The 24,935-nt window shown below is 40.2% G+C and overlaps 1 protein-coding gene across 6 annotated transcripts in view; it reads left to right on the forward strand.

The window, feature by feature from the left end:
* Positions 1-9,197: 9,197 nt before the first annotated feature.
* Positions 9,198-24,935, forward strand: part of PLEKHA7 (pleckstrin homology domain containing A7) — a 166,910-nt gene continuing 151,172 nt past the window's right edge. For 5 of the 6 annotated variants that reach the window (XM_075047990.1, XM_075047994.1, XM_075047991.1 and 2 more), the window contains exons 1-3: positions 9,198-9,352; positions 9,484-9,560; positions 9,759-9,816. In XM_075047990.1, the coding sequence (XP_074904091.1) occupies positions 9,270-9,352; positions 9,484-9,560; positions 9,759-9,816 (218 nt within the window). In that variant the 5' untranslated portion in view covers positions 9,198-9,269. The remainder of the gene's footprint in view (positions 9,353-9,483; positions 9,561-9,758; positions 9,817-24,935) is intronic. The other variant, XM_075048000.1, reaches the window with a different exon arrangement.

Below are 24,935 nucleotides of genomic sequence, written 5' to 3' on the forward strand. Positions count from 1 at the left end.
TCCTGGGTGAAGCCTTTGGGAGGTGCTGCCCCGAAGACCAATTTGTAACCCAAAAGTAATAGCCATGCATCTGCATCCCATCTATCTTTTTGAGGAATAAGCGTTAATTATTCAGCACCATTACATCTGAGATTGAACTGACTTGCAAACTGAGAGGCATTGGTCATGCTGATGGTTTATTGCAGGAAGGGAAGATTACCGAGAGAACAAGACAATAAAAAGGGAACAGTGGAAATTAATTTCACAGCCCGCAAGGGTCCTATGGCTGAATCTGTATCAGAAATTAAGGCAGAACTGGGATAGTGACAATTTTGCCTATCCCGGATCTGCAACTTACAGATTTATTTTTTTCTTTTTCCAGGAAAGAGATGATCTTTTCTTTCTAGTTTTGTTGTGTGTGATTACTTATTTATTTTCCTCCTTAAGCCAGGCAAAAGAAAGTTTTATTTCTATCTCACCCTGTCTTGGGTTAGGGGGATATACAATCAGGTGAGGATTTGCAGGAGGATATTTATGGAACCCTGCAATATTTGGGGATGGGGGAAAAGATGAGAGATACCACTCAGATTTTTCTTGTTTCGTTTTTGTTTAAAGTACGCTTTTCCGTTACTATAGCTACTGGCTGTGTCATGCTCACATACAGCTGCTTTATCACATTGTCTTTAGAAACTGACTGACTGCTGTTGCAAACCATCAAAGCCAGGAGTGGAGGAGATACAGACGTGTAAAAGGAGACTGGAAAACCACAGAAGGATCCGAGTCCAGCACAGGAAGAGGCAAAAACAGATGTGGAGGATTGGCAAGAAGGCACACTTGCTAGGATTGTAACAGAAAGCATGAAGAAACAGGAAAGGAGGATATTGGAGAACCTGTGATGAGGTATGTACAATTCATGTTACCAGAAAAATCAAGAAGCCTGGTTAACCCTCAATTATCTCCTTCTGGGGACAAGCAGATAACCATAATATTAGACTCTCCTGCAAAGGAGTCTTTGAAAGAGGAAATGGGAGACCACAGTGGGAGGAGAGTGCTCTGCCTGGCAAAAGGTTATTTAGGAAGAGGGCCGAGACCTCAGAGAATTATAAGCCTGCTGAGAAAATATCTCTGGAAAGACAGGGCAGAAGACGCTAAAATGGAATCTTGTCTGGAGTTTTGTGGGGGGATTGTTATTAAGGGGATCCAGGGTGAAGTTTTGGGTCTTGCAAAGCAAGCGAGGAGCAAACTTCAGGAGAAGCCTGGATAGTGAATTCTCAGGGGTCTTTAATTTCTTTAGAAAAAATGTCTTAGTGAAGATTACTGGGAATATGTGACATTCTGCTTGTCCCGAGTGCAGTATGTAGTTGCAAAAAAAGGCAAATATGGTAATGGCAGTTGCCAGAGGTGCTGAAAAAGGGTAATTCCAGTCATGGGCTACTACATAGGATAGTGGACTCAAAGCTGGGGAAAAGAGCTTTGATGGGAATACAGAAGTGAGGCATCTCAAGTTGGGGAAAGGAGTAAAGTGCATAATCACTGAGGAAACCTCAGAGAATCCAACAGTTTTTTAAAAAATTTTAACACTTTTAGCCTTAAAGGTCAGAGATGTCCATCTTTCCATTTGTCCCATTTCTTACAAAAGGATCTCCTCTTCATACTCAGGTGCCCACAGCTATGGGAAGACAGTGAGCCTATTTGTGTTCATAAACACAGAACTGACTTCAAGTGTCTGCTTTAAAACAAACCAAATGTTGATAGTCACAGGTACATGAATTTTAAAGAACTAAGGGTCTCTCAGTGCTCAGGCCTACAGTACCCTTTGCCAAAAAAAGTAAGAAAAAGATCCTCAACTGTTCATTATAAAAATCTTAGTTAAATTTCTGGAAATTATCCTGTAACTGACTTTGGCTTGTAATTGTTCTTTTGTATCTCTCCCTTCTACAAGTAACTTGAACACTGTGCAGCCATTTAACTATTGCCACTTCTGTTTAGAATGATAAGACATATGCAATGACAAAATTATGACTATTTGTTATTTAGTTTAATTATTGATTACCAAATATAACTTAGTACAAGGATTCTAGGTGTTAGGTATGTAAATTATTGGGACTTTGTGAAATGCAAAGGAGAGAAAACGAGGAGAAGCGGCGATAGGACTGTGTTAAATATAGTAATCATAAAAGCTTGTGTGACAGAAATTTGTAAATTGACATAGTCATTAGGAAATGTATTCATTAATTTCTGATTTTGCATGCATTTTTGTGCATTTGAGGGGACAAGCTTAACTTGATTCCTGAAATATAAATCTTTTGGGCAATAGGATATTCAGGTGACAGAGGTAATTGGACATACTTAGATATTGGCATCTAAATGGTAAATGAGTAGGGTGGCTTGAAAAATGAAGGAGATTTGTAAGGAAAATAGAATTGTTTTGAAGATATCTTCTGGATTCCACAAAAGGTACTTTCAGCATGAACACGCTTTTAAATACTGACAGTGTTTTGGAAAAGAAAACCTTTTAACTAAAGATAATTACCATTTTTCTTACTCCTAGGAGAGTTCAGCATGTTTTGGAAGAAGAAGTTTGAATTTGTTATGCAGCATGAGTGTTGCCTTCTCAATGTCATTTTCCCATCTGTCTTGCTCAGCAGTGTTACAGTCTCGGCTGATCCATGTGTGCAGTCATCAGTCAGATCATACTGCATAGTGATACAGTGAGGCTGAGAATTATTCTTGTACAATGTCTGCCATGCTCCATATCTTCCTCAAAGGAACTGTGGATATAATTTGAACTTGTTTATATTCTTTCCAGTGGCCAGGAAAATGAATAATTCCTTTTTCCATATTTGGAATTCCCTCAGCAATAGATTTACCATTATTTAATCTTTCTTACTTTATGAGCTATATTTATCTTCTGGTACTCATAGAATTCTATTGCCTGACACTGTCCAGTGGAAATTTAGGGGAACTTCTCGATCTAGTGCAAGGGAAACAGGCTCTAAAAATCTTTGTCTAAAATTTGCCATCACTTCCCCACAGCATGAATTGCACTGTGCACAAAATTCAAAAGATATTTCATTTAACGTCAATGCTTATAAAAAGAAAACACACAATCTTGGTGACAATACCTGTCCTGTTCCATTCAAGATTTATTTGGCATTGCAAGCAATATATATTAATCCTGTCCTGGAAAGTACTTAGGCTGGAAATGGGTAATATCTTGCAGATGGTTTGCCTAACTTTTATATGTATCTTGTGACTCTTGCCACCCTTCCTTGTGTCTAGCTCTCCTGACTTCTGTGGATTGTGTGGTTCAACTGAAAACATTCCAGATCAGAAATGAGCATGTGCTCTATATTTAGTCATGTCATCAGTAGTACCATTGTGCAAGTTGCTTATCTTTCTTAACTACATCAGGGATTGTCCTTCCTCTTCTTGTAAATAACAGAGATCTTTAAGTTCAAATGGTTGCCATGTATTCTTTCTGTGAGCTAGATGATAGCCACTCAGTAATGGTGCTCTTTAGCAGATATCAGGTGATGACAATTTTTGATGTCCACCTATTTCTAAAAATCTTAACATTTTGAATCAGCTTCTGTTTTCATAGAAACCTAGGCTAAAAGGGATCTTGTGAGATCATCTGTTCATAACTCCTTATCTTAGACAAAATAAGTATGCTTAGAATCTCTCTGACAGAAGTTTTGTCTGGACCAGCCTTTAGAAATTGGTGATGAAGGGAATACCATGACATTCCTACTTAGTCTGTTTTACTGTTAATTACATTTGGGAAATTTTCTATGTAGTATCCATCTTTAAATTTATCTTGGCATAAATCAAGCTGATTTCTACTAGCCCTGAACTAGATGAACATGGAATAAAATTGATTGATATGTGTTAAAAACCAACAACTATATTTTCATTTTGAAAGAATACAATAATGATCTTTTCATTATCTTGTTTGCTTTCTCTATCCAGTAAGGTAATATTTGGTCTTTCTTGGACTTGAATATTTTTAATTTGTCCTCTTCCTGTTGTAAACAATTTTTGGACCTCAGAGTTAAAAAACCAAAACTCTCTGCATGTTTGATCTATTTCTTTAGAGGGTTCCTTTAACCTACAGCATGACACTGGCTCTAGCTGTGCATGGCCATTTTTTGTTTTTCAGGTTATTAAAGAGTCCTGTTGATGTCACTAATATTTTTATTCTGCACTGAGAAACTGACATTAGGTAATCAATTACATACATTCTCTTTTTTTCTTCATAATTCCTTTTGATTATAGGACACCCAGAAGTGTCCTAAGTCTCTGAAGTGGTACCATTTTTGTATGTTCAAAGTTGCAGCAATTAGAGACCTCGGCATGTCTCTTTGAGTTACCCAGGGACACTGGAATCTATTATTCTTATTGTGCTATTTTTGGAATCATTAATACTGTTCTCAAGATGGCTTTTTCCCATGCTGTTTGAGAGTTCAACAGTGAAAGTTGTTTTCCCTAATTTGAACAAATACCGTATCTATTCCTTAGTGAAGTTCCTCCATCATCTGAAAAAGTGTTGCGGTTTTGGAGAAATGGCATGAGAAATTTTCCTGGAATGTGGATTTGCCCAATTTCTCCAAGAGCTCTTTCATATTTCCCCTATAGTATGATTAACATATTCTTCTACCTCTAAGAATCAGTGTTTTGATTTCTGGTCCCTTAAGCACTTGCCACTGCTAGAGGGAAATCTCACTGCACAATCTTGAAGAACAATTCCATTGCACAACCTATATCTGAGTAATCAGAAAAAGAATTGGGCACACTGCTCCGAAATTGTCTTGCAAATTAATCTGTCTCACCGTGAAACCTTTTGTGATTTTAATTCTCAGCTGTTCTGAGCAGAGCTGGTAAATCACGCTAAAAGATGTTACACATTTTGCATTATCGCTTATGAGCTTTCTTAACCACAATTTAATAATTCAGATTCATTGCTTCTCAAACACTCTGCCTCTGTCTGGCCTTGCACCTTTTATAGGTTGTGCTTGTCCTTTAAAAAATGTACAGGCCATGATGAAAAAGTCATAACTAGCAGGCTTTTCTATGCATTATATCTCACTTCAGTTAAGTTTCCTGAAACAGCAGCAGCTTTTGACCTTTAAGACCATCAAATTCAATTATATTCAATTCTCAGAAAAAATAGGAAATAGATCATTAGAGTACACAGCAGCCTGAAATCCAGCTGTGATTCTGTAACCTCCCAGACACTGGATCTAATTGTGACTGATGGAAATTATAAATTTTTTTTGGTTGGAGATTATTATATAGTATCTCCAGTATTATTTGCAGATTCCTACTCCATGTTTTGTTGAAAAGTTATAGCACATGAAGGATTGAAAAAGTGCAGGGCAACATGCAGACCTCAATGGGGCATGGGGTGGTGGTGCATGTAATAAAAGTGGAAAAAAAGGAAATGAGAAGATTTGGATGTTGGCACTGACAGGGTGAAGCTGGGCTGTACGGGCAAGAGCTGAAAAGAAAGGGATGAGGTAGAAAGGATGTTCATGTTCAGTTGTTTGATTTTATTCTGGAAATAGCAAAGTGTAGATACAGATTTTGGCATACTTTAAAATGTATCACTGTTCTCCCAAGGCAGAAGAAACTTAACAAAGTCATCCAAAAAAGTGCTCCCAGGGGATGCAGATAGAGCAAGTAACACTAGTAATGCATTCATATAAAGCTGCCAAATGTGGGTTCAAACTTGCAGCATTCAGGGACCTCAGTATGTCTCCTTGCATTACTCAGTTATCAACAAAGGGAGGCTTGAATCTCTTAGCTTTTATTAGACCCTTAATCTTGTTGAATACCATATTTTACTTCCTTTAGTTGAGTTCCTGGTATTATGGCTTGAAACTCCTAGTTTAACCCCAAATATCTTCTTCCAGATAGTGCCTCTAGAGAGCAAGGAGTGATATGTAATAGAAAATAAAAGTGGCTGAGATCAGCCAGGGAGGACTGGTACCAGAGCTTGAGCTCCAGCTGTGTGCAGAAAGAAAAGTAAATCAGAAGAACCTGGTAACCTTATTAATGAATAATGCCTGGAGGCATTCTTCCTCCAGGGCTCTAAATCACAAACTGCCTCCTGATGAGCCCAACGCAAGTCAGCTTGTGAACTTTAATGAATTTAGAGTAAGTTTTCCTCTTGATCTTAATTTTAGAATAGAGCTCTGCAAGTTACTCTAATAAAAAATGTTTTTTTCAATAATGCATTTATCTGAAATTAACAGGTGCCACAGGCACCATGATGCATCAACTCAAGATTTGGTCATGTGACAAGGGTGATAAATTGAAACAGTGAGCTTCTAACTTGATGTAATGAAAGCATTTTCACCAAAAGAACATGGAAATGAGATGATAAAAGAGGCTGTGAGATTTCCATCCTTGGAATTTTTCAGATCCCACCTGGACAAAGGCCTGAGCTGCCTGGGCTAAATTCAATGCTGACCCTGCAGGCGGTTGCACTAGATGACCACTGTCTCTTTCATTGCAAGAACTGAGGAGAATCAATAAAATAGGAGCTGGGTTCAAAACAAACAAAAGGAGGTGATTCTTCATACATAGTTCAGTTAAGATGAGCATTAGGCACGCTTTGCTACTGGCTGTTTTGGATGATAGAAGTTATGTGGGCTCTGGCCTAGACAGGTTAATGGAAGACATCCATTAGGAGTTACATATGGACACAACATCTTGCTCAAGAGCCTTCTGAGCTCACAGCTTCTGAAGGCAAGCACTAGATGTAGATACTAGAGTTAGGGTAAGAAGCTGGGGAGTTGCATATGATTGGCTCTTGCACTCTTTCCAGACACCTGCTCTTGTGAGATCTGACAGAATACTAGGCTAAACAGACATTTAGTTTGACCCAGTACGGATGCTTTTAGGACCTGAAATCCATGACAATAATGTTTATTCAATTAAGTTATTACTCACTGTAAGTGGAAAAGCTTATCTCGTCACAGCAGCCTAGTAGCTAAAGCGTGGTGGAGGTGCAAGCTAACTTCAATGAGTTCATGCAGCTACCAGCATGAAAGACTTGCTTCATACCACCAAGGTAAATTAATCTCTCCAGAGCAAGAGTTTGTCCTATCTCTGTGCCGACGCAGATCTAAACATGCAATGACACTAAGCAACTTGTATTTGACTGACTTTGTAATTGCATGAGAACTGACCTTACTGTGGGTTCTGTGATAACTTACACCTAATCACATTACCAGAATGACTCAAAATTGTTAGGGTTTCAAAGAAAAGCAGCACAGAAATTTTTGTTTTAGAAGTTTTAGTCAAAATTCTGACTTCGGATAAAAGGGTAGAAGACACTCTCTCCTGCTTTTTAATTGTGCATAAACTAAAATTCTGTGAGTTGTTGGAAGATGACAATATCAAGGAAGAATTTTTGATGGTGTCATGTCAGGGAAATTAAAGTTAGCAATAACTCTGCAGGTATCAGACTCTGCTAGGCTTTCACAAAACCCCCACCAAACTCTTGATTTCAAGCCTATGCTTTCTCATGTGCAACTGAAATCAAACCACTTTCCAACATTTAGCCTGTAATGTGCCCCACAGTAATGACCATTCTTGGTCTTGTATTGTGTCATCTTCTCCAGCAGTGGCCAAAAAGGGAGCCTACACAATGCTATCCTGAGGCACCATACCTGCATGTTGTCTGAAACTCCTATGAAATAGAGCAAAGTCCTCTCTCTTCCCATTGCTGCTGCTTTTCTTGCCTCCTATTTTCTTCTGATGATGCCTTTTGGTTATTTAGAGGAAGAACAAGCAAGCACACATATATCATTTTCCCTGTAGTGCAGCACTTGCCCCTCTTACACCCACCCTATCACATGGGTTCTCCTCCCCCACAGCCATGCCCTCAGTTGTTCTCTGTTTTCATTTACTCACCTGCTCCCAGTCAAGCCCATCTGCCTTTGCAGCCTGTCTTTCCCCTATTTAACACTATCCTTCTATGCTGAGCTAGCAAACATACTATTTCCTGGCTTTTTGATCCTTCGCTCTCCCCAGTATCAGAACAGCAGAAACCCCACAGAGCCGCACTTGGCTCTACTACCACTGCTGCCCTCATGGAGAGAGGCGAGTGCAGATTTCCCCACCCTGACCACCACCTTGGCTTTCTCAGTCCCCCTTTTCTGCTGCACTTATGATCCCTGTTGAGCCGATGCTGGGAGGCACAGGCTGGGACTCCTCACCTGGGACCCACCATCGCTGTGCTGGCTGGCGCAGAGGAAGAAGCACAAGGGCCCAGCTGTGTGGCAGCCCAGCCGCAGCACCCCTTTGCCTGTCCCAAACCACATTCTCACCTGACTGCAGCTTTGCCTGGAGCATTTAACTCTGTCCTTAGCTGTAGCTTCCCCGTGCGCCAGCACCGGCAGAGAACTTAAGTGTCACAGGTCTGGGCTGGGAGGGAGTAACTTAAATGCACCTAGCAGGCTCCCTCACGTTACCACTCCCTCCTTTTCTAGGTCACCGGTGAACATAGGGATTGGCACAGGTCCCTTGCAGTACTGGCGACAGCTCTACTTCGCCAACTGCCTGTTACTGGCTCTCTGCTATCTTTTAACCTTGCAGCGATCGTCCCTCGCACCCGAGGTTCAAAGTCCCCGCGGCCTTTCTCTCCTCACCTTCCACCACCCGTGAGAGTGTATCCCGGGCCACGGTGGAAGTCAAGTGCCGTCCCACCTGTACTCATCCTCCCCTTTGACACGTTCCGGACGGTAGCTAGGACGCCGAGACCGGAGCCGATTCATCCGGCCTCTTCCCGGAGCGCCTTTAAGGATGTGCACCCTCCCCGTCAGGCCGCGGAGCCGCTCTTGCCCGCGCGGTACGCTGCCGGCTTCCGCGGCCCCGTCCCCCTCGGTGCCCTGCGCCTCGGGGCTGGCCCCGGGGGGGGACTGCCGCGCCTCCCCGGGGCGGGCGGCTCCGCCGGGGCGTGAGGGGACGAGGCCACCAGCCCACGCGGGACTTGGGGGCGAGGGGGCGGGCGCGGGGCAGCGGCGGACAAAGGCGGCCGGCGCCACCTCAGGCTCCCTCCCCTTCCCCCGCGGGTTCTCCGCGGCTTAGCCCGGGGCAAGGCGCCGGCCTCCCGAGGGGCGGGAGGGGTCGCCCCTCGCCCGCGCCAGGGCGCCGCGCCTCCGGCGGCCGCGGTGGCGCTGCCGAGCAGAGAGCCGGGCGCTGGGCGCCGAGGGCCGGCCGCCCGCCCGCCCGCACCCCCTCCCCGGCCGGCTGGCTGGCTGGCTGCGCGCACGGCGAACATGGCGGCGGCGGTGGGGCGGGACACTCTACCTGAGCACTGGTCCTACGGCGTCTGCAAGGACGGGCGAGTCTTCTTCATCGAGTAAGGGGGCGCCGGCGGGCGGGGGCGCCGGGGGAGGGGGTGCGGGGGCGGAGGGTGGCCCCGCTCCCCGCCCGGCCGCACGCAGTCACTAACAGGTGCATGTTCTCCGCTTCTTCCCCCCCCCCTCCCAGCGACCTGACCCGCACCACCACTTGGCTGCATCCTCGCACCGGGGAGCCCGTCAACTCCGGCCACATGATCCGCTCAGGTGGGTGCCCGGGGGCGGCGGGGAGGCTGCCGCCGCGCCGCCTCAACGGCCGCTGCGCTCCCCCTCCTCACAGCGCCCCCGCCCCCACCCCGCCGCGGCCAGTGAGGCACCTCGGGGGCGCGGGCGAAGTTCTCACCCCTACTTCCCCGCTTTCTTTCTTTCTTTTTCTTTCCCTCTCTCTGCCCCTCTCCCTCGCAGACCTGCCCCGCGGATGGGAGGAGGGCTTCTCGGAGGAGGGCGCCAGCTACTTCATCGAGTGAGTATTCCCCTGCCCCGCGCCGCCCTTGCCGGGGGGCGGTGGCGGCCCCGGCCCGCCCGCCCGCGGGGACGCCTGAGGCGGGAGGCGGGGGTGAGGGGCCGCTTCCACCTCCCCCCTCCTTCGCCAACCCGGCACGTCCGCCGCTTTACTTAACGGTCGGCGCGAGGGAAAGTGACAACGAGGTGTGCGGTTTCGGCGGCGGATGGGGAAAGTTGGCAGCCGGGCGCGGCGGGATGCGGGGATCCCTCCCCCCCGCCTCGCCTGCCGCGCTCTCTCGGTGGCTGGCAACAGGTTTCCCCGGAGGCGGCTCTTCAGTTTTTGTTGGTTCCCCCCCCCCCCCCTTCCTGGTATTTAAAGTGCGGTTCGCGGCAGGTGGAGCGTTGCATCGCTAAGCACCGGTCATGGTTCAAGGTGGATTGGGTGGGTTTTTTTGTGTTTTGTTTGTTTGGGTTTTTTTAATTTTTTTTTTTTTAAATGACTCGTGGCTGTGGATGCAGCGCTGGCAAGTCTTGCAAGTGAAAGGCTTTCAGCGTTTCTTCCCAGAGACGGGGTTGAACAGATGAACTTGCCTTGCCTGGGTTGGTGGTGGCTGTTGTATCTTTTCTGTAGGATATCTTAGTCAGAGAACAGCTAAAACCTTGAGATGTGCTGCCTGTTAAGGCCCTTTCATTCTATGAGATGCAAGCATGTTGCAGTAAAATAGGACAATTAAGACAGCTTCTTTCAAACATTGCATATATAAGGCTTTTACAAGTGTAAACACTGATGTACAAGTAGAGATTTAATCAAATCAGTAAAACTCTGGTACATCCTGGTTATAGAGTTGTGTGTCACTTACGATGTCTTTGCATTTTCCTGTGGAAATCTAAATGCATGACAAATTCAGTGAAACTAACAGAAAAGGATTGGAAAACACTCGGACTACCTTATTGCTCCTATGCTGGACTGGACTGGTTAACCCAGGTCATTAAGTACAGTCCCTGGTAACTGCTGACAACTGTGTCACAGATCTCTAGTTCTGAAATGCCTGCAGAGTATACCTCAAAACCTTTGACAAACTTCAGGTTTGTAGTAAAGATCAAACTTTAGAATGATACTGGGCCAGGTGAACGAGGGATTGACTGAACGCATCATAAGTACCTTGCACGGTAGAATGTTTGTTAAATAAATGTCCAGATGATCCTAAAACGTCCTTTTTTCCCTACAAAGGAGGAAAAAGCCCATCAGTCCCTGTTTGGTTGAGCCAGAGAATTGCTTACAGTGCTGGAATGGGCAGTTAGTTTAGCCCTCAACTCATGAACAGAATATAGCAGCAAGGTGTTGGAGAGCGGTTGAATACTGCTTATAGCAGCCACCCTTTCACTGTTACCAGTACGTTGAAAGAAAGGAATAAAAGTTCTTCTGGTTACATAGGTGACTGGTGGAACTCTAAAATATGGTAGCTGTACGGTCTGTAAATGTAGCGTAAACAGATCCTTTACACAGATATATCAACACAAACTTCTTTCTTCTTTGTAGGAATGTATCTATTTGTTTTTCTGTCCTTTCCAGAAGCTTATTGGTGCAATTTTAGAACAGCTTAGATTCCTTTTCCCAGCTGCTCTATTTGGAAGACCATTCTCATGTCTTGTTTGTCAGGCAATTACAAAACTTTTAATTTCTGATCTGTTAAATTATAGTTGTTTGTTGTGCATTGTCGTAACTTGTGCTGATAGCATCCTTTAGCTTGAACTGGAATTGCTGCAGGAAATGAAATATGCAATGGAGTGTGTATTTTACAGAGCAATTGGATAAACTCAACCATCTTTAGCCAAGCAAAGTTTTGTGAGGAGCAATAGCAATTTTTTTGACATAAATCTGTTCAGCTGTACTGCTTCATGCCAAAGAGTCACCTGATATAGTATCCTCTTCAGCAATGATACTTCCCCCAGCACTGCTCTAGCCTCTCTATTTTCAGCTCAGAGGCTTCCTGAGCCAGTTTTTAGTTTTTCTTCCATGAACATATTGCGCTCCCCTTGTGCTCATGTAAATATCAGCATCCCTAGACAAGAATTTCCATACCTCACTGCTCTGTTCATTCCTCCTACGTTGCTTCCATGTGATGACTTCTCAGCTTATAGAAAAGGTTACTGGTCCCTAAACACGATTTCACATGTTGTACTACTAAATTCCATTTTCTGGCATCCCAGCTCACAAAAACCATGGGCTCTTCTGTATTACTACCCGGTCCTCTTTTTACTGGCGATAGTTTTCAGTGTGGTGTAATCTACAGAAATTTCAGGAGCACGTTCTCACTCCTTGGCTACTAAGTTATTGAAGGGTCTCAGGATGAATGCTATGAGTAACCCTTCTCTCTTGTGATAATTTGCACTTTTAATACAACCTATCGTAGTTCCTTTTTGGTCAATTTCTTTATGTATCTTGTAAGTCTTATTTCTATTTTAAATATTATTCAAGTGTTATTTCTTTAATGAAATTAAAGTATTACTAAGGATTATTTCTATTTTAAATAATTTAATGGGGGGGATAGTATCAAACATTTTATTTAAATGCATATTGACTAACTCTACTTACATAACTGATTTCTGGTACAGCAGTAATCAAAATGTTAGATAAAACATTGGATGTGAGCTGTCTTTGACTTAAAATTTTTTTTTAATTAATTCTTTGTCCATTTACTTCCATGTCTTTACTACTTCTTTCAATGTTATGGACAAACTTGAAAGATCATGTAGTAAAACAAAGGTTTATGAGCTGATCGAGGTTAATATCAAAACCAGGTAAGCTTTTCTCCCCTTTCCACATACTGGGAGTTTGAAAATTTCCAGAACTCTACTTCTGATGGACAGAAGGTTTCCAAATTAACGTGATCTGGTTTATAATGTTTTTTTTTGTGTGTTTGTCTGCCTGTGTCTCCATCTGTTTGATTATCCTGTAGTTCTTCTCTGCACCTCTTGCAATGTGAAGTCATCTTTGTTGCATGTGAGTGAACAGAGTCGTATGCTTGGAATGAGCTTTTGTGAGACTCTCAAACAATAAAAGTGCTTTCTTGGCTCTAAAAATTTCATAGCTTTCTGCATTTTAGCTTGTTTGCCCACTCTGACAGCACATGTGAATGCTACCAATTGCCTGATACATCCAGTTCTTTCTTTGCCTTTACTGCTTTAAGACTGTAGTTTATATTAGGAAGCCACGTATGAAGTTACATTCTAGTTCTTCCCATTTATGCACATCCACTTCTTCCTGAATGATTTTTCTCTGTTCTGATTGTTCTTCAGCTTTTCTTGATAGTGGCAAACCCTATTAGCGCAGTCCTGCCTTTTATCCTAAAATCACTAAATAAAACATTAAATAAATGATGTAGAAACTGATTTTTCCGGATCTCCATTTGGTAGTTTTGTAGAATCTCTCTGTTTATTTTGCGGCTTATTTGCAACTTAAATAGTTTGTCCTAGGGAGAAAATGTGGTAACTTTTTGTACAGTTTTATGTCTTTCCACATACATAGTGTCAGCATCTTTGTTACTCTGAATCAAATAAAGGCATAGCGTGATCAGCTATTCTCAATATAGATGCCAATTATGAAAGGTTGCAATTTTGTCACCATTGCTTGTGAACTGTTAGACTTTGTTAATCAATGTGACTTATTTCCTCTTTTCTTTGAGTGACAAAAATATGTAAAACCAGCTATTTAACTTTTTTTTTAAAAAAAACAAAAAAAATGGAGTGTTCAGTTTGCTTGGTATGCCAATCTTCGATCTATTTTGAGAGGAATATTGATTTAGGCATGATCATAAGAGTGGATGTTTCTTTGTCTAAAAGTATCATGGATGTTACATTTTCTGACTTTGAGTGCTGAGGACAGCTTGCACTACTGTTTTCCATCTCTTTTTTGTTTTGTTTTCTCTGCTGATGTTTTTGAAATACATTGTGTTCGTTGGGCAACTGCTTTATGTCAGAGTCACTGCAGAAAGGATATTGTTGCTGAGCACTGAATGAGAAATTGAATGAGGACTCAATGCTTGCTCTGGTTTGTTTCTGGCAGTTGGGTTGCTGATGTGAAGTCCTAAGTGGTTGGCAGACTCTCTTTTTGGGGAAGGAGATGTGACATGCAGGGAAAATAGTGACTGATGGAAAAACAGTGCATGTATGCATTATAGTTCAGGCTTTTGTTTCCATTTGCTTATTATCTTTTTCTGATCATCCAAAAGAGTTAGGGACATTGGAAAGCTATGAAAGTCCGGAATGCTGTTTTTGTTACCTTCTTACAGCATTGAAAGATTGAGATGAGTATTTACGTGAAAGGATCCATTTTTCCAGTATTAGATACCTAGCTGGCTTGTATTAAAGTATGTTTTAAAAAAGTGTACTGCTGCTATAGAGGTTGTTTTACAATGCTGCAATAATATTGCACATCTCAAAGGTAATACAATGTTTAAGTTGTGGCCTAAAATTAAGAACAAAAAAGTGGAAATTGGCACTTAAATATCTGAAGTTAACCCTTTGTTTATTTATTTCTGAAATCAGTTTTTAGTTCAACTTGGCCTCTTCTTTGGGTAACAGTAGATGTACAAGAAACAGAACTTTTTACGAAATAGCCATTGTTCATAGCAGTACTCTGCAGCTGCAACTGTTATTCTTTAATGCTTTTATTTAGCTTTTACTGTATGTAGGAAATATGCATGGTATGTGTTTCAAGTATTTGGCAATAGTAAATGAGCAAAAAACACAGACGTTGGTGAACACCAAATTGAAGTCTGCCTTTGTAACTTTGATTCTGCTGTGCCAAATGCATACATTTAGATACCATGTCACTGAAAACCATACAAGAGCTCAGATTCGCCTGGTGTGGGCTACAATCAATACCCAATTAATGATTATTTAATCACAGAAGCCTAAAGGGGAAGAGGCTGTCTAGATTAGGGAGTTCAGTCCTTTCGATTATCTGAGAAGATTGTTTTATAATCTCATTAATAAATTTAATCAACAGCTTTATTCTGCCCTGCAGAAATTCCTGCCTTCCACGCTCCTAGTAGGATGTCGCAGACTGTTTCTTTTTAGTGGCTGTTTAGGTGGGCTAAAGCACGACTTACAGCAGGCCGTGAAACACATACAGTAAATACAAGTTATTATTTGGAACCACATGAGAACTTCACCAACCAAAAGTGAAGATGTTTACACCATCAGTAGCAAATGTGAGGATAGTCTCTGGCAAAATGAAAGGACTTTGTGTGCTGTAAAACATCGTGGAGAAACTTTTAGGGGAAGAAACCTGGGCTGGTTCTGCAGCAATGGGTAAAGCTCTAGTTCAGGTAAGTCTTGAGAGACACCATATGCAGCAATCTGCAGATTATGAGTGGTTACTAGAATTCTGTCAGGAGTTGCCCTTGAACGGACTAGACTTCATGAAGGTAATTTGTACGGGTGTAAAAACGGATATGAATTTGAGAAGTGGAAGAAAAATGCTAGAACTGCGTTTTGTGTTGAAATACGAGGGTAGAGAAGCTGTCCCATCCTGCAGTTCTGCAGAAGCGACAGGCGGTCTTGGGCGGCCTCTACTGGTTCACTGGCCCGAAATTAGGTAGCAGGAGAAAAGCTGCCAGGATGGGGATCAATCCGTGTTGGTACTTTTTGTTATTATTTTTAAACTTGTTGTAAGAAAGTGTTCCATTTGGGCAATGGGAAAAAAGAAGTTTATACAGTAAAAGTAAATAGTATTGTTTGCATGGGTTTTGCTGTATCTCTCCTCTTGTCCTTTGTTGTCCAGCTCAGGGCTTGATCAGACAGCGCCTGTTTAATATGTTTTGTTCTCCTGGATTGTGAACAGAACTCAGCTGGGAATATTGGACCTGCTGGGCAGATACAGTAGCTATGTTCCATTCGAATTGGGGAAACAATTAAGTGTTCTTTTTTGATGACAGTTAAAAAGAGACATCACTCATTAAAGGTCCAGTAAATGCTGATAGATTTGTACTGAGGCAAGAGATTGCTGATGATTGCAGACAGCAAAAGAAGTACTTTGTAGTTTAGCTCCCAGAAAGTGTGAAAAGGGTATGATATTTGTGCTGCCTGAATTGCAGGGTGCTCTCTGGAAGAGCAAGCTCGGAACTGTGCATAAGTAAAATGCCATGTGTGGTTTGATTCAGCAATGTATATGAATGAACAGGAACACTGTGTGCATTCCTTGGAAGGGGGGGAAGAGTGTGTAAGGGGAGGTGCTGGTTTTTGTTTTTAAAGCAAGGCTGCATCAAAAAGTACTTAGCTTGGTTTGTCAATCCTTGTTTGCCTTTCTTCCAAAATACATATGTGTTGGAAAACTGAATTTTGGCTACCTGAGGAGGCCAGCAAGGATAACATACACTTAAAGCATAGTTCTCATTAACTTGAGATGTTGTTTTGGGTGTTGAGCCCTTCTGAAAATCAAAGTTGTCTGGGAAACAGAGGAACATTTCTTTTGTTCTGGTTGGGGTTATACTGCTTGCTTATATTGTAGCTCAGAAACAAGAGTATGAACTGGTTCTCCAGAGCTGCCAGCATCCATGTTTTGTTCAGTAGACATTCTAGCTTCTTTAACATGAATCTGTCAGAAAAACTTAATTCAGCTTCTTTCCTGAAGTAGTGTCCGCTTCTGCATTCATTGAATCTGTGTGTAGGTGAACATGTGCATACATTTTAGGAAGCTGCATATTGCAGTGAGGGTTTAAATATTTCTGAAAGTCTGTCTAAAATGTAAAGATTAAAAATACAGTTGTACCAGGTAGGTATTGCTATAGTCTTAAAAGTAGTTTTCATCATCTTTTGTTACATTTCAGACTGCTTTTAGAAGCGCGCAATATGTCTGCCACATCAGATGAGGAAATAGATAATCTATTCAACACTTATAATTTTGTTTTATTTGCTACCCATTATCTACCAGAAAAGAGAGAATCTCAAATATTTGGGACAGCAGAATCTTGATATTAATACTACACGTTTTGTTGAAGAGCGTTGCTTCTTCAATCTATCAGTAGCCATTAAACTCTTTAGCAACTGGACCTAGTTAAAAGGATTACCTATCTGCAGGCAAATATATCATGCAAGATGTTTTTGTATTTTATAATGGAGAAAACAAAAAAGTACGTTTTCCAGGCGAGTCTGGCAATACTAAACAATCTTAGCAAGTGCTTCGGTGAAGAGAGAAGCGTGTGCTGTGAAGTATATGGGTGCAGGTTTTTCTCCTGGGTTCTATGCCCTGCATTTTCCCATCATTCTGTTTACTGCAGATGGATTATACTAAAATGAGTTTTCACCTCACTACTGATCAAAGTTTGCCATCATCTCAAATATTTACGTTTCATTGGTACAGATTAAGTGTTGTAGTGCTGCATCCCTGCAAAGACCAACTTGAATAATGTGGTGTCACGTTTACTTAATATCACATTGGATTCTATCTGGTATGACTGTACATTCTAATTTACTGTTAAATCTAATTTGTTTTGTTATTGCCTCCTAGATGATGTGCCTTTTTAAAATATTTTTTTTAATGACCTTGGCTTGCATAACGGTAAAGGATGGGGCTAAAGTCTCATTTTATTTGCAGTTTAATTGTCTTTTCCTGCAGCATTATTAGACAGTTTTACAAGGTCTGCTGTGAGATATTGTCCATAGAAGCAGAACTTTTAATTTAAAAGCAGATTTGTAATTAAAGATGTTAAAATCCAAGAAGAATCTGGTTAAGTGCCCAACCCTTTTCTTTTTGATTGCCTGCCACGTAGTACTTGGCAAGAACGTCACTGACTTGTCTGGACAGGTATAAAAGCTTGTAACCAATACGTAGTAGGTATGTGCTTTTCTGCCTGAAGTTTTCTGTTTAAACTCTTGTTTTCCTTATTGCTTATCTGTATCTTTAAAGGTTTTATCTTTAGTTTAATAAAAAGTACACTCCAAACTGTTAAAATGAGATTTGGATACACTGCTGAAACAAATCATTTGAGTAACACTGGATTTTATTTACCATTCTTTGTCAAGTGAGGACTTCTATTATGTTTTTATTTACTTCTTAGAGGCCAAATATCCTGAATTAAGAGTAGAGTACTGAACATTTTGAAAATACATGTTGATTCTGCAACATACAGGTGATTTTTTTTTTTTTCCAGGAGCTCCATATAGAGTGTGATTGTCAAATATGACTAAGCAGAAAAGCTGCTGTTAATATTCTACTTTATTTTATCTGAAGAAATGTAGAGTTACTGACTTTTTGCAAGCTGCATATTTGTTTAAAAATGCCATAGTTTGACAGTCGTCTTCAAACTAGCAAAATGCTTGAGCAGCAACTTTCGGTTAACTTTCATGATTACTCAGTTCTTTGCTTTTTGCAGTTATTTCTCTGTCCCTTTTATAGGCAGAAGAAAGACTTATTTTGATTAACTTGGGATGTTAATATTAAAATAATGGAGAACAGTGAAAAACTAGAGGCACTGTTTGTTTATCAAGCAGTGTAAATCAGAGGGCAAAAGGCAAATGTAATTTTTTTTTTTTAAATAGGTGTCTATTTAAGCCGATTTTTAGGTGTTTTAAATGTGTGCTCTGCAGGTTAACCTCTTAGTACTTGAGTTCAATGCCTACCTTTGGATCAAAGGAAAAGAAATGGGGCTTATCCTAATACCTAGAATAACAAATCTGTTAGATCTATTTCAGCAGAGTGTTTAAACACATCTGCAGAAGAACTATGCTAATGGGTGTGATTCATTATATGTAATTTTCACTGGTTGGTAAGGCAGCATTAGTAGTGTTTTCTTTACATTTTTCTGAAGATCAGGAGGTATAACGTTAGCTGTTTGCATGGTGAGATAAGACTGACAAAATCTATACGTAGGCAGTTGTTCCACAGAGAACGTGGTGGTTCAAAACCATGTTGAATTGCCTGGACTAAATTAAAATTAAATTAATAAGTTAGCTGCAAAATGGTAAAACCCATTTTTCTTAGATGACAGTTATCAAACACTTAATATTTATTGTTACCATCTCAGGATATCAGCCCTCATTTTTTTATTTTTTATTTAAAGAGAGTAATTTGTGAACATGCCAATTTTTTTTAATGTAATGTTGTTCCTTGCTTTCCAGTTAAGACAATGATATTGTCAAGTGTCTTGAGAAAATGTTCTTATTTCCTTCCTTGCAAATCATAGATTGATGCTGTTCTTTAAATGCTACTTTTGTGCTTTACTTTTCTAGCACAGAAACACTTGAATACCTAAAACTATTTCAGATAGCGATAAGATTTATTCCTTCAACACTGTGCATGTTATTACTCCCAACATTCAATTTTAGATAGCCTGACCTCTTCCTTTTGCTCTTCCAGTTAGCTATGTAGTGAGTTTCAGTTTGAGCTCGTTTATATTAAAAAAAAAAAAAAAAAAAAAAATCAATGACTTATTTTAACTTCTCTCAAACAAAATCATTATATGAAATTCTTTTAATAAATAGATTACAGGTATCAAGTTGGGCTCTGATATACTCATTTAACAGTGTATTTAGTCCTTTCAGTTGAAATGTGAAGTGATAAATCTGTACTTCATCAAGGTGTTAGTATCAGTGTAATAGATACTCTTCAGTGTCACTGGCTGTTTTTTTGCCTCTTACTGCTAACTTGTTTGGGAAAGGGGACAGCTAAATCTCCAGATGAAGAGTCTTTCTTGAGAGTTGCATTTCCATGGTTTTGGAGAATATTGAATTGTCTAAGGAAATACTGAAACAACAGAATGAGGAAGGAAAAATGAAATTACTGAGGTCTGTAACAATGTCCTCTGATAAAGAAGTAAAACACCATTTGCTTTTATGACTTTCAGTATACTTCCATGTGTGGCATGTGATTGCTGGGCATTCAGTATGTGACTGTTGGGCATGAAATTCAGGTTTTGCTTATGTATTTTTATTGCAGTTGAAGGATTAAAAAACCAACACAGGTAGAAACATAAATTACAGTTATTCCTGCAGTAAACATTACTAGCCCAGAACATCCAGTGTCAAGGTTAAACACAAGATATGAAAATATACGATTAAGTCATTCAAACATAATGCCCAGTATTTGCTACGCAGGAGCTGTCATATTGATGCAGAGTAGTCCATGCTTAGAGATTTACAAATAATATGGATTTTTAAATTCTGGCAGTTTCCCTCTTCCTTACTGAGCAATTTGAAATGCTGCAACAATGTTACTGGTTTTGCCAGGTGATCCAGAGAATTTCAGTAGAAATGTCTTCAAATTTTGTATGAGATTTAAATAGCCTTTGTATTTGATGGATTTCTTCACTGCGAGGAAACATTCACTCCTCTATAATGACTACAGTAAGGATTCATAGAATCCTTTACGTTGGAGAAGACCCTTAAGATGATCAAGTCCAACCATAAACCTAACACTGCCAAGTCCACTAAACCATGTCCCTAAGTACCAATTAAATTAAATACCTCCAGGGATGGTGACCCAACAACTTCCTGGGCAGCCTGTGCCAGTGCTTGATAACCCTTTCAGTGAAGAATTTTTTCCTAATATCCAATCTAAACCTCCCCTGGTGCAACTTGAGGCCATTTCTTCTTGTCCTCTCATTTGTTACTTGATATAAGAGACTGACACCCACCTCGCTACAACCTCCTTTCAGGCAGTTGTAGAGAGCCATAAGGTCTCCCCTCAGCCTCCTTTTCTCCAGGCTAAACAACCCCAGTTCCCTCAGCTGCTCCTCACAGGACTTGTTCTCTAGACCCTTCACCAGCTTTGTTGCCCTTCTCTGGATGCAGAAGATGGGGTCTCAGCTGTGACTTTCCCTTGGGATGGCTGCAAGTCCAAGGGCAGCTGGACTGCAGGGGCAGCGTCTGAACTGGTGGTTCCCTGGGGGCTTGCTGTGCTCGCTGCACACCAGTTGGCAGTGGGGGGCCAAGGGGCAGGGTGGGCTAGGTGCCAGGCCCAGTAGCTAGTCTGTGGGTAGCTGGCTGCTCATACTGGGCAGGCAGAATCTTCTGTCATGGTTCCAGTTCTAATAATAATAGTAAAAAACACGCCCCAAACATTGGAAGTTTGTGAAAATGCTGTTTAAACTGAATTTGCCTAAATAACATAACCAAAGTTAGCAGAAGAGAAGGAAAGATGTGAAGTAGTTTTGGAAATGTAGATAAGTAGTGAACTGAAAGCCTTTTGATGTGGATTTTTGGATGTGTCTCTATGTTCACAAATTAGAAAGGAGAAAAAGCATTTTGAATAGTCAGCAGCATGGACTTGAGAAGGCCAGAAGCAGTGTTCATGTTTGATACTATGGACTGTTTCAAACAGAGTTTCTGGGGGCTTTAAAATAGCCCCCCACAAATCTATGTCCTCTTTCTGCAATTTTTGCTGCACCATAATTGCTTATAAAGAAGCTCACATTTTTTTATTTTTCCCATTCACCAGATGCAATGGTCAGCTATTGTGCCTGAGATACTTGTCCTTTTACTGGTCAAACCTGTGGTTCTGGTAGCATAGGAGTAGCTGGGTGGTGAGATGCTTGGAAAGCTGTAGAAAAAGACAAGCAGGCAAGGCTCAAGAAGTGAATGATGGAGCCCTATATATCAACCATCTCTGGGGAGTATAAATTCTTGAGTAAGCAGTGGACAGGATGTAAAATTTAGTGATGTGGGAAGGTTGGAAAGCATTGGTTTAAACTAGTTGCAAATAAACTATTAAATGGTACTGATAAATAAGACGGGCTGAAGAGAGAAAACCCAGAGGAAAAATGAAGCTTCTGTGTATGGATAATGTGACTTTTCTCCTCCCTCACCAGAAAAGTAGCAGTCAGAGAGAAGGGAGCTACAGGAGTTCAGTTTTTTACAGCTCACCTTCCTGGATGGATCTAATAGGGGAACTAGAGTTAGCAATTTGAGGGGTGTCTCTGATTAGCAGCGGGCTGTTCCTGTGTCACTGTGGTAGGCAGACAGCAGAAGCTCAAGTAAACTGTGGTTTGTGGAAGTCAGATTAAGCATTGCCTGAAATCTTAAAAAGAAGTAGCTGTAGATTGCGTTTTTAAGTAACATGAGTAGTAAGGCTACAAGAATTTTTTAATTAGTGGTGTACAGAAGAGAATTTTGTTTGTGTAGGGAGGTGAGAAGACTTGTAAATTTATGTTCAGGCTGTCATACAGCTATTTCCTGAGTGGTTTCTTTAACTATGATATGGTACATTGTAAATAGGCCTGTTACCTTTTTTTTTTTTTTTTTTTTTTTTTTTTGTGGGGGAATAGAAATAAAAGTGAGTTTTTATAGATAATGGCCTGTTAATGAATATTATATTTGTTTCCTTTGGAAAGAAAATTTCAGATGGTTTATTTCTGATGAATTTTTAAGATTTCTACGGTTAGGAGCACAATAAGAAATTCTATTAACGAGCTGAATAAACTGCGATAACTCCAAATAAGGTGATGCAGATGGAATCAGTTTAAGAACAAAGTTCCACAACAATAATTTTTGTTTTCCCCAGAATGTTAATGATAAATTAACTTTTTTCCTTTCATCTCATCTTCCAGGAATTCCATTAATGATAATGAACATGTTTTCTACCTGTTATCAGGTCTATATAGTGGTTTTGGGCAAAACTGAATTACAGAAACGTGCTGAGAATGCTGTTCTTGGTGAATTTCGTCATTTGTGAAACACGTAGGTGAAAATATAAAATAAATTGAGCATGATTATATGTTTAATTGATTTAACAAAGTTCTTAACTATTTTGTCACAAGGTTTCTTGGTTCTGCAGTAGTACAGAATTCTGAGAGATTGTTGACCTCTGCAAATGCATTAAAGATTCTACTGTATTATTCATTTTTGTCTTTTATTCGGCTCAGCAGTTTCCATGCCAATTAACTTGACATTCCATTTATTTTGGCTACTGAAGTTTGTAGTGAAAATGCAAAAATGCAGTGTAGGACTTGTCTACCAGAGAGGTGAGTAGAAATATGAAGAAGGTATGAATTCAGAATGCTATGGTCTGTGAAGAATGCCCATGTGAAGAATTAGAGTGGAGCAGTAGTGTTAGGAAAGCCCCTGTGTTTTCAGCTGATTTGAAGGTAGTGTGCTTGTTTCTCAGTTGGGTTGTGGCTTTCCTTAAGTTGAGCTCTAGTTCAAAAGCTATGAAAAATGTTTAGGAAACATCTGAGCCTGCCATATAGGAATGGACTATTGTAAGAAAAAACAGCCTTGCTGGGATCTTTTAACTATTTGTGAGGTAGACAAACACAATTTCTGTCTAATAATCAAAGAAATTACTTTTTGTGGGGAAGCAGAGAGTCAGTAGAAGTTAGCATTAGTTGGAACTGCTGTCTTCATAAACAAAATGACTTATATCTATGAAATATACCCTGCTTAACAATTTAAATAGTTTTGCTTACTTGTAGTTGTTTATGTAATGTTTTGGATTTTTCTGAATTTGTTATAAGAAGTCCTTCAGTGGATATTTCATGCTGCACCAGTGTTTCCAGAAATGAATGTTTGGGGATCTGGAGAAGAGGTCACAAAGTGACTTAAATTGTGGCAATAAATATGTGGGTCTCACTTGCATTTCACTTCTGAAGTGAACTAAAATAAAATGCCTCTTATTAGTATGTGATAAAAATGGATTTTTTAAATTTCATGATAGACCTTTTGTTTTGAGTGTTTCACATAATTTTAAAGAGTATATCTTGATTTCATTTTCTGTTTTCAAATGCTGGTTTTAATCTACAACCATGTAAATTTTTTTTCCATTCCTACTGGGTTATAAATTAAAAAAAAAAAAAAAAGGGAGCTTAAGTGTTCCTGGTAGTTTTTCTCAGCTTCTGATATAGCTGTTAACTGAATTAGCTGAGTAAGAGGAGGAAATATTTTCTCTGTGCCTGCCCAGAAACTAAAGCATTAAACAAACTTTTGAAAGCAGTTTAAAAGTACAAGAATTACTTTATCACCACCTGTTATGGGCAAGTTAAATTAACAAGGATGATGTTAAAACATGGAGTTTCCGATATGATAGGAAAGATTTGTGTGGCATTGTTGTGTTGAAATAATCATGTATGCATACATTTTGAAAAGCTCCTGATATAGTCTCACATCAAGGTCTTAAAAGCAAGCCTTTACACTTCATCTGCTATTAGGAAAAAAACAAACACAAACCCCTGGAATTTTAAATGCTGTATGTAAAAAAAAAAAAAAAAAAAAAAAAAAAAAAAAAAAAGGTATTATGTGAAATTTTTTCTTTGTGTCATTCTATCTAAGATAGCACTTGCTTTTATAATGGCTTCCATTCTTTAAGAAGGGTGTAGAGCTCTAATCTTGGAAGATTTGAACAGTGAAGTTATTCCGTCTGCCTAATCAGTTTGTGTCAAAATGCATTATGTTAAAATACATTCATAATGATGTAGCTAACAGCTTCTCCCCTCCGCCTGCAAAAAGTATTCTTGAAGCTCAAGCAGGTCAAAGACTGTCTAGCAGAAGCTTTTTTTGTATCTCATGCTGGATAAATAAATCTTCTGAGAGGGGAGCACTTGCCGTCTTCCTAAGACAACATTATAAATATGCTACTTTTAAGACAAATGAGACTTTGAGGAAATATTTCTGCATTGGGTATTTTTCTTGATGCTAGGAAAAAAAAGTTGTATCTCTTTCAAGAGCTTTGGAAAATGGTAGGAGCAATTCCGTCGTAAGCCTTTCCTGGAATTTATGCCATTTCAGCTGTTAAAAGGTCAGTCAGATATTTGCACTAAACTTTTAGCTTGTAGATGATGTTCTGTTAATTTTCCTTCTTTTTTAAAGTGTGGACCTTTACCGTTGATTGGGGTAAAGACTCTTTTTCACTAACTCAATACTCAAATAGACTAGGGTAACTCTTACAGTGAAGCTTTTAATTTATTTTTTATTTTTTAAGGTGGCTAGTCATGAGGATGGCTACTTTGTCATCAACAGGTCTAACAATTAGAGGAAGGAGTTTGTACTTAATCTGAAATATGACAGGAGGGGAATGTCCTTTAAAGCTTTCTAGCTCTTAGGTTGATACCTTCCCCTGCCCCCCGGTGTTGAAAACAGTTTCTACAGGGCATGAAAAACAGGTTTGTAATTAGGTGATGTTTCTCTGGAAATAAATTGTAAAAA

The sequence above is a fragment of the Buteo buteo genome, chromosome 16 (assembly GCF_964188355.1).
Source record: "Buteo buteo chromosome 16, bButBut1.hap1.1, whole genome shotgun sequence".
In the NCBI taxonomy this organism is placed as follows: Eukaryota; Metazoa; Chordata; class Aves; order Accipitriformes; family Accipitridae; genus Buteo; species Buteo buteo.